At 43.7% G+C, this 9,208-nt stretch overlaps 1 protein-coding gene across 1 annotated transcript in view; it reads right to left on the minus strand.

Annotated features, from left to right (window-relative positions):
- Positions 1-9,208, minus strand: part of GOLIM4 (golgi integral membrane protein 4) — an 83,466-nt gene that overhangs the window by 17,608 nt on the left and 56,650 nt on the right. The window contains exons 8-11 of the mRNA XM_007446427.1: positions 5,844-6,002; positions 3,316-3,648; positions 1,209-1,447; positions 440-519 (exon numbers count right to left, since the gene is read on the minus strand). Of these exons, the coding sequence (XP_007446489.1) occupies positions 440-519; positions 1,209-1,447; positions 3,316-3,648; positions 5,844-6,002 (811 nt within the window). The remainder of the gene's footprint in view (positions 1-439; positions 520-1,208; positions 1,448-3,315; positions 3,649-5,843; positions 6,003-9,208) is intronic.

Genomic DNA, 9,208 nt, shown 5'->3' on the forward strand with positions numbered 1-9,208 from the left:
AGAGAGAGAGAGAGTGTTGTGTCTGCAGCGGGAGAAAGAGAGAGAGAGAGAGAGAGAGAGAGAGAGAGAGAGAGAGAGAGAGTCTCGTGGAGACAGTACACACCCAGAGCAGAGCAGCGAGAATGGCATCGTCCGTCCAGCTCCTTCCCCAGGACCTACACTCACTCAGCGGCTCAGCATCAGCCCCCAGAGCTCTGAACTGGGCCTGTGAGCACCTGTGCTTTACCTCGATTTACTCTGTGTATCCCTTAGCAAGATGTGTCCTATGGTAGTTGCTTCTTTGCTTTACACCATTTCAGTTTACAAAAGGTTTCCCAGGAATGCTCTACTTTCAGAGAGCGGGAGAAACATGTATGCAGATACACATATAACTCTGAGTTGATATTATATATTACCAAGCAGTTTTATTAAAACATTCATCATCTAAGAAGCTCACCACCTCCTTCCTCTTCCTGGATGCCCTGGTCCTCTGCTCCCTGAACAACATCATTATCTACAGCATCATAACGAGCTTGCTGCCTGCAAGGGAAACAAACAATCATCACCTCAGGGACACAAATTAAGTAGCACAGTTTGACATAAGTCATTTATCTTTAAAGAGAGTTATCAATGAATTTTTCGACACTTTTTGGAAAGCCATAAAAATATTTCTTAAACTTATCCAATTAGGTTTAATAAAGATTCCAGATACTTTCAAAACATGCCTTATAAAAGATAAAATACCTTTCAAATGATAAAATGAAGTTAGCACAAAACCTGATAGGTTATTTTGAAACATACACTGTCATTTTTTTTTTTTTTTTTTTTTTTTGGCGGTACGCGGGCCTCTCACTGTTGTGGCCTCTCCCATTGCGGAGCACAGGCTCCAGACGCGCAGGCTCAGCGGCCATGGCTCACGGGCCCAGCCACTCCGCGGCATGTGGGATCTTCCCGGACTGGGGCACGAACCCGTGTCCCCTGCATCGGCAGGCGGCCTCTCAACCACTGCGCCACCAGGGAAGCCCTACACTGTCATTTTTAAGCTAGGGAAAAAAATGTTGATTATTCTGAAAATTCAATGTTTGGAATGTAGTTTTCAGGTGGCGGTTCTGCCTCAGCTACATGAGCAACAGGAGCCCCTCAAGTTCACGGGTAACAAATACAGGAAGCCGTCTCTATCCTGCTTGTGAACGCCAGAGGCGGGCTGCCTAGGCCCATCAGGAGGCTACCGTGTCTGCTCCGGGTGCTGCGGCCGGCCCTCGACAAGCCCAGCCTGCCTCTGCTGGGCCGACTCCCTGGCGAGGAGCTGCGGCTGGTGCTGGTGCAGCAAGGGCTGCAGCCTCTGCTGGGGCGGGGCCTCGTGGCGCTCCTTAGGCCGCTGGGCCTCCTCCACCCGCCGCACTGCCAGCCTCTGCTGCTCCTCATGCGGCGACTGGAATTTGGCGACCGGCTTGCCAGAGGGATACACCTGGGGAACAGAAAGTCGCTGCAGAGCAAGAGCTGTCGGGTCCCCTGGGTCCTCCCTTCGTCCCTTTCGCGCGACACGCGCAGAAGACAGGGCTTGTTTGTGAACACCTGTCAGGTCAACTGTCATAATGGTCCAAAGCCACCCCGCGGCTGGACTCCACTCCTGTCTCCCAACGCTCTGAATCACCCTTGGCTTCTTTAAGCAACTGGTCTTCTCCATTTGTTGGCATTAAGGCAGATTTTTAATGTGCTCCCTCTCAAGTGGAGGAGGACGCAACAGAAGAAATGTTTCAACCCTAATTAAATTTATGCTCAGAAGGCTCGGGTATATGTGGGCACGTAATAACCTCAGACTAAATGGGGCGATTTGTGAGCTGAGGCTGAGGCTAAGGCTTTCCCATGAAGCGCTAAAGACCTAGGGAAGCTAATTAACTCTCGCAATGCATATACTAATCTTAGGCTAAGCGGAGTCAAAACAAGTCAAATTTCAGATTAGGGTGGAAAAGCAGAGAACCATTTTTCTTCAAAGAAACCAAAAATGGATGAGAAGAGAGAACTTTCTGATGAAAGGAAAACCTGATACAGGAATTCTTAAACTCTGCTTCCATTAAGCCATCTACCACTCCCTACTCTGCCCCCCTCTCCCAACTAAGACAAGTCCACACAGTTCTCATCAAAGGAAAGAGGGTGCATGGTTGAGGGAAATTAAACCTAGTGGGGAATTACCTTTGAGGAAAGCGATGAAGGACCCAAGACTGGGAGAGAGGCTTCTTCATGCCACCTTTGCAACAATTTAAGAGTGCACCAGCAGGGGCCTTCACACCTGCCCAGCCAAAGCCTCTAGCGGCTTGACGTCTTTGAAAGTTTGAGGCCAACCAAAGCTTCAGAGCTATAAATAAAAGGTGACCAGCATCCACGTAAGGGCCAGGTAGCCTACCGTCAGGTATCACCTTCGAGGTTGTGTAAGGAAGGTACACCTGGCTGCACTCAGGGCTGCTTTCAGTTCTTTTAAAGTCTCATTTATAATAATAATGGATGTTTTTATGAGTCTTACTTATGTGAGAGGGAAGTGCTCAGTGGTGGAGCCTGAGCAGAGACTGGTTAAACACACTCACTCACCTAGTGGCATGTCCTTAAGTCAGCTTTCTGATGACTGGCTAACCACCCTGAAGGTGAGTGTGCAAAAGCCAACATAGGATTTGACAGTAAGTAAGTGAACAGGGAGAAAAGTACCCTTGATCACAGGAAATGCGTCACTTCTCGGCCTCAAGATGCCCACGGGGTTCTAGCACAGACTGGAAGGTGCGGGATGAGGTGCCCATCTACTCTCCTACTCTGTTAAAGGGGTGTGACTGAGTCTCTCACTGCGCACTCTTGACAAAGACAATACATACACATACACATGCATTGCACCTTCTCTTTTCCCCAACCGTCTTTCTGGGATAAGGTAGCTATGCTACTAATATCACAATAGAACATCTAAATAGGTACCTGTAACACTTAGCAAGATCACCCCAATTTTATTTTATAGACTGTTATACACGAGGGCTTTTTCCTTAACACAGCTGACCCTTGAACAGCGTGGGAGGCTGGGGCGCTGACCCTCCGTGCAGTGGAGAATCTTCTTACAGCTTTCAGTCGGCCCCCTGTATACAGGGTTCCTCCATAGCCTCCCTCCCTATAGGGGCTCCTCTGGGCAGTTGCCCAGGTGCAGGTTCTACTAACCGCGGATCTTGTATTATTTACTACTGAAAAAATCCTGGTATGAGTGGACCCGTGAGGTTCAGACCTGCCCTGCTCAAGGGTCAACTGCACGTAGACACAAAGGCGCACCCCTTATCCCAGGCAACTGGCTGGATGACCTCGTACCCCAGCGCGAGCCTGCCCTTCCACGAGCCTGGCTTCCTTCCGCTCACGCCGTTCCCCCCACTCCCGATGCCGCTGCTCCTCTGGCGATGGGTCGTGCTCCTCCGCGAGGTGCTCTGCCTGCCCGACCTGCTCCATCGCCTCTTCCTCCAGGGCCCTCCTGTGCTCCTCCTCCGCCGGCCGCCCCTCGGGCTCCCCGCGGCCCGCTTCTCGCTGGGTCAGTTCTGCGGGCGCCTGGAATCCTGCCTCCTTCCGAGTGGGAGGGTAAGGTTCTGTTTCCTCCGTTCTTCCAGGGACTGCTTCACGGTTCTGCCACACTTCGCTATTTCGGGACACCTAGGCCAAGCACATCACTGGAAATGACACTCTTCTATTTCGAAAGCAGTGATAGAATATCTTTATTACCATGTCTACGGGGTTACAGCATAAGCAAAATCCTGGAGTCTAGAAATATAGAGTCCTGACTGAAAAGTATGGCTGCAGTGGAGTCACTTAACTCTTCTCACTGTGTGATCTCACCTATAAAATAGAGACAACGTAAGCAAAATTTCATCCTGGAAAGAATACCGTAAATAACCTAAAAGTAAAGCCTATAAGTGACCACATCTCAGTAGACCCTACCCTCAAAAGCAATCTAACTCCTGTTCTCCCTTAGAATAAAAAGGGAAAAACCCTCATACTTCAAGTGATCAAATACTTACATAATTTTCTTCAAGGTAAATTTTGTTTTCAATAATTATTTGAAAAGAAAAGGATAAGATCAAATAGAGGATGAGGTAGTTTTGTTTTCTGTTAGCAAATGTAAAAAAAAGAATGCCATTACTAATGGACACCCATATGTTGGCTATAACAGTGCCCATTAAATCAGGTACAATTAAACATTTTTGACGTATTCAAGTGGTATTTCTTTGTAAAACTGAGGAAGTCTTTTGTGAGTATTTTATATTATTAACACAGAAAACTCTGAAGAAAAAAAAAAGATGTGTCTTTTCACAGAGAACTCCTCTTCTAAAACTGGTTGATTTAAATCAGTTTTCTCTGCAAGTTTCAGAGATTTCTATATGGTCTTCAATACTTAGAGAAGAGAGGCAAAAGAGAGATGGTATAATATCAATAGGAAAATGTGTCACTGTCCTCCCTCCCACCAACCTTCTTTAGCAGAAAGAATACTTTCTTTGGTCAGGTTGCTGTCCCATAATTGAAATAAATGTGAAGCCCTGTTCTTAAATTAGCAGAAACATAACTTAGAAACTGGATTGTATACATAAACAAATAAGCCAAGGAAAAAAGTCCTTTCTCAGACATCTGAGGACGGCTTTTGGACGTGTACATTTTACCAAGTCTTTGCATACCTGGCAAGTTTGAATTGATACTGCCCTGGCTTTACAGGAAATATTTCTCTGAAGGGCCCTAAGTGCTTTCTAACACCTGTCACTTATCTCCACAACATCCCTGTGAGAAAGGTTAGAACAGATGACTATTATCTCCACCTCCCAGATGGAAGAACTAAAAAGTCTGAGTCTTTAAAAGGTTAATCCAGTAAACTGGTAGTTAAACTTAGATAGAGAATAGAACCAATTTCCACACCAGGGCTCTGGTTGTGTTTTCTTAAGTTAGGAGCAACATAAGACCCAGACAAAGAACAAGCATCCAGGAGGAAACAGAATCTGTCTGTGAAGGAATGCTTTGCTCAGACTGAAGATTCAAATGAAGTCCACTCACTTCAACTTAATTATTCCCATAAGGTGATAAGAAGGTGAGTTGGGGAAAGTCTTCTCAAACATTCACTGTTTAAAATGACTTTGTCGGGGGAAAGATAATCATACTTGCCATTTTTATTACAGGTGTGATTGCATAAACAACTCTGTAAGAATTAATCATATGGGCGACACCACTTTTGATGTTTCACTTGGGAGATATTCTTCAGCAACAAGCCTTAATTTTATGAAGAACAGGAATACAAAAAATGGATTCTGTGACTAGCACTTATACTCTTGTAGTTTTATGAAGGCTATATAATACAAACTTTGACATATTTTGTATGGACCGAGTACAGCATCAAGTTCAAATATATTATCAGCTTTAATACTTAAGTGGGCTGATTGCCATATAATATCCTCATGATCATTTAACCTTCTCACTCTACCCCCCAACCCCCCCCCAAAAAAACCCCTAAAATATTCAGACATGACAGCTCCTTTCAAACAAATATACCCACATGAAGAAAGACAAAACTAGTTCAGTCTTTTCCAGGAAACAGAACAGCAGTTCTCAAAGTGTGCGTCCCCAGACCAGCGAAATCAGCTAGAAATGCAAATCCTCAGGCCTCACCCCAAATTAACAGAACTGTCATCTGTGGGCTGGGGCCCACTTATTCCTGTTTTAACAGCCCTGCTAGGGACTCTGATATATGCTAAAATGTGAGAACCGGTGTTCTGCAGTTACAGCTGGCAATATTTAGAGCAGTTCACCTGAGGACAGCTTGACAGGGAGAGCGACCTGACCACAGATGACCAGTTCATGCCTCTTACCTCCCGAGGCTCTCCGGGTAACTTGTCCCTTGTTGCGCTGTCACCTTGTGGAGAATGTGCCACCTGGGTAATATTTTGCTGCTCTGTTTGTTCTGGTTTTCGAAAGCTTGGAATCCTATTCAGAGTATCTTTCAGTTGTTTATATTCTGCAACTTGAGTCTGCATACAAATTGCACAATTGGATGCAAATTGTACAATTTGAGGAGGGAAAAGGATATCATTCATAGATGGTTCACTGGAAGACTAGGCAAAAATATTATACCTAAATGCAAGAAAGGAAAAATATGCAGACTGCTTCCATGCATTATCTATACTTACTTGGACATGCTCAACCATTTATAAGCACATGCAAATTAGAGTTAAAGGGAACAGAGAAAAAGTATCTAAGACAGATGTTAGTTTCCCATGCTACATTAAACTAAGTCAGGATTTTTATATATAAATTTCTAGTCTAAATATCATTATTAAAAGTAAGACAGCTATGCAATCAGTTTTATGACATTAAACTCTATTTTAAAATTGCACAATTATGTAAATGTAAGTGCAGATTATCTTTTACCAATATGGTCTGAGTAACACTTTTCAGCAGAAAAGAACCATAGGCTTCAAATAAGTAACTGAATATATATGTAAAATCACTCAGGCCACCCTCTTCTTCCAGTCAATACGTGCTCACAAAGGGTCCCTTCCTCTCCAACGCGCTTCCTGTATTGTGCTCTGCAGTTTTGGAAAGCAATAGCATAGGCATGAAATGAGGCTGGATTTTTATTCTTCAATTCTGAATGTCCTTTTCTTCTAGAGCAACAAAGGCACTAATGAAGGCATAGGTCTAGAATATACTCATATGTGTGTACCCGTGTGTATATGTGATAGGGTGTGTGTGTGTGTGTGTGTGTGTGTGTGTGTGTGTGTGAGATATTTTTAATACAAGAAGCTAGAAAGACGGAAAAAATCAAGCACTTTAAGTAGGAAAACCAAGAGACTATACGTAGCTCACCATATGCACCAACACTGTAACCCTAAAACAGAAATACTGTGTGTGTAAACACACACTTACATGAACACAAAGAACCCAGAAATCTCTTCTGAAAGAAAGAGCCTGCTGGCCAGGGCCGCCGCCCTCAGTGTGCACAGCAGACGGGAAGTCGAGGCTGGTGAGTCGTGCTCCTGCGGCCACAGCTGTGTACCTGTACAGTGCTCTCCCACCCCCTTTCTGCCTTCTTCTAATTCACACAGAGGTGAAGAAGTCTGCTAAATCTGTCTCAGGGGAGTGCTTCTGTATCATTTGAACAAAGGCGTGCCAAACGGCTAACAATGGCCCTTAGCCCAGAAATCTACCAAAACATTTGCAAACCAACTTTGGAGGTCAAAGAAAAAAAGATGATATCCACACAATGAAACTTTTAATAAGATAAATATTCTAGTCTTTCTTCTTTCTCCTCCTCCTAGATACATAACCTTTGAAGGCAGTAATGCTGTGGTTCTCAAATACTAGCATGCATTAAGAATCATGTTAAATTATGGAAGGATCATGTTAAAAATGCAGGCTCCTGGACCCCCCCACCCTAGAAATGATGATTCAGTAGGTCTGGAGCAAGGCCCAGGTAACTGTGATACAGGGAGTCTCCACAAATTCCAGCTGAAGAGTTAAGTGTGACTTTGATGTCCAGATGACCTAAGCTTCCAGCTTGGTTCTAGGCAATGATTTGGGGCCAGCTACAGTACTCCTTTTGACCTTACTTTATTTAGATATAAAAAGGATACAGTATTATATAACTCAGTAGGTTGTGAATAGTAAATAAAATTCTGTACATAAAGTTATTATGATAATCCCTGATGAATTGTAAACTCTCAGATTCTACTCTGTTCCTGCTTTCTCCCGCCCTTAATTATTACATTTAAAAATCAGGTTGTCGGGCTTCCCTGGTGGCGCAGTGGTTGAGAGTCTGCCTGCCGATGCGGGGGACACGGGTTCGTGCCCCGGTCCAGGAAGGTCCCGCATGCCGCGGAGCGGCTGGGCCCGTGAGCCATGGCTGCTGAGCCTGCACGTCCGGAGCCTGTGCTCTGCAACGGGAGAGGCCACAACAGTGAGAGGCCCGCGTACCGCAAAAAAAAAAAAAAAATCAGATTGTCAAAACAGAATCTCATAAGATGATTTACATGAGAGACGTAGATGCCTGAAATAGCAGTTGTTTTCTGAGCAGATCTGGGGAAAGTTTTAATACGGGGTTAAAAGAGCAGGAGAAACTTGGAAGCCCCACCCAAAAGAACCAAAAAGCTATTGAAAGAAATAGAAAATTATATGTAAGTTAAATTAAAAAAATGTTTTCTGTTGCAAAACCTTGTCGGCAATACTCCCAGGATGCTTATGACAGAATCTGGTTTTGGTCATTAAATGAACTATTTTACTTATATTTTTCTGAATTTTCAAATTGTTGCTTAGTCTAATATGTATGGCTATTATAGTACATAGAGTATTCAAATTGGTCTGTCACATTTTTCAGTATGAAAAGCAGCCTCACAGAAAATAATAATACTTGGTAAAATTTTTATAAAGAAGCTTTTGAATGTAATAATATCCTCTAAAGTCAATTTAATTTATACCCATGGAAAAACTTAGCACACAGCTACAGTTTTGTAGGGAGATAATCAATGACTGCCTTGAAAAAGGGTCCCAGAGACACAGATGCTACAGCCTCTGAGATGAATCAGGGCCCAGCATATGATTCTATTAAACACAGATAGTTGGTTTTCCTTTGCCCTTTTCTTTCAATTCTTCCAAGAGAAGAAAAGTGAAGACCGGTGATTAAGAAGACATAGCAACTAAACTAGCCATTCTTATTTCTTTGCTTTGACTAGAAAGCTGTAAAACACTCAATGTGATATTACTTTAATAAGCTCTCCAACACTTGTATTTGTTCATTTGTTCATTCAGTAAGTGTCTACTGAGGGCCTGCCTTGTGCCGAGGACTGTTCTAGGTTTTGAACAAGTGAAGCTTACGACTCTCGTTTTCCTTCTCTATTGACTTGAGAGCTCTTCTTATTTCCTGTAGTTTGACCAAACCACACATAAGCCTAGTCCCAAAAGCAGTGTGTGCAGGCTGGAAAGCTGGGAGCAAGGGAGGGAGGAATAAAATATAGAGCTTGACAATAATTTATTTAGGTAGCTAGCATCATAAAATCCTACAGATCATATAGCAAGCGTCAATACAGGTCATACGGTGGCAAAAGACCACATATGTGGGATAATTTCTGTGACTGAAACAAGTATTAGACTACTGCATGTAGGGGCTGGAGGAGGGTAGAAAAAGTAATATGCACCACACTGCCAGTGCAAAAAAAAAAAAAAAAAAAAAAAAAAAAAG

This window comes from Lipotes vexillifer, unplaced genomic scaffold, assembly GCF_000442215.2.
Source record: "Lipotes vexillifer unplaced genomic scaffold, Lipotes_vexillifer_v1.1 scaffold763, whole genome shotgun sequence".
Classification (NCBI taxonomy): domain Eukaryota; kingdom Metazoa; phylum Chordata; class Mammalia; order Artiodactyla; family Lipotidae; genus Lipotes; species Lipotes vexillifer.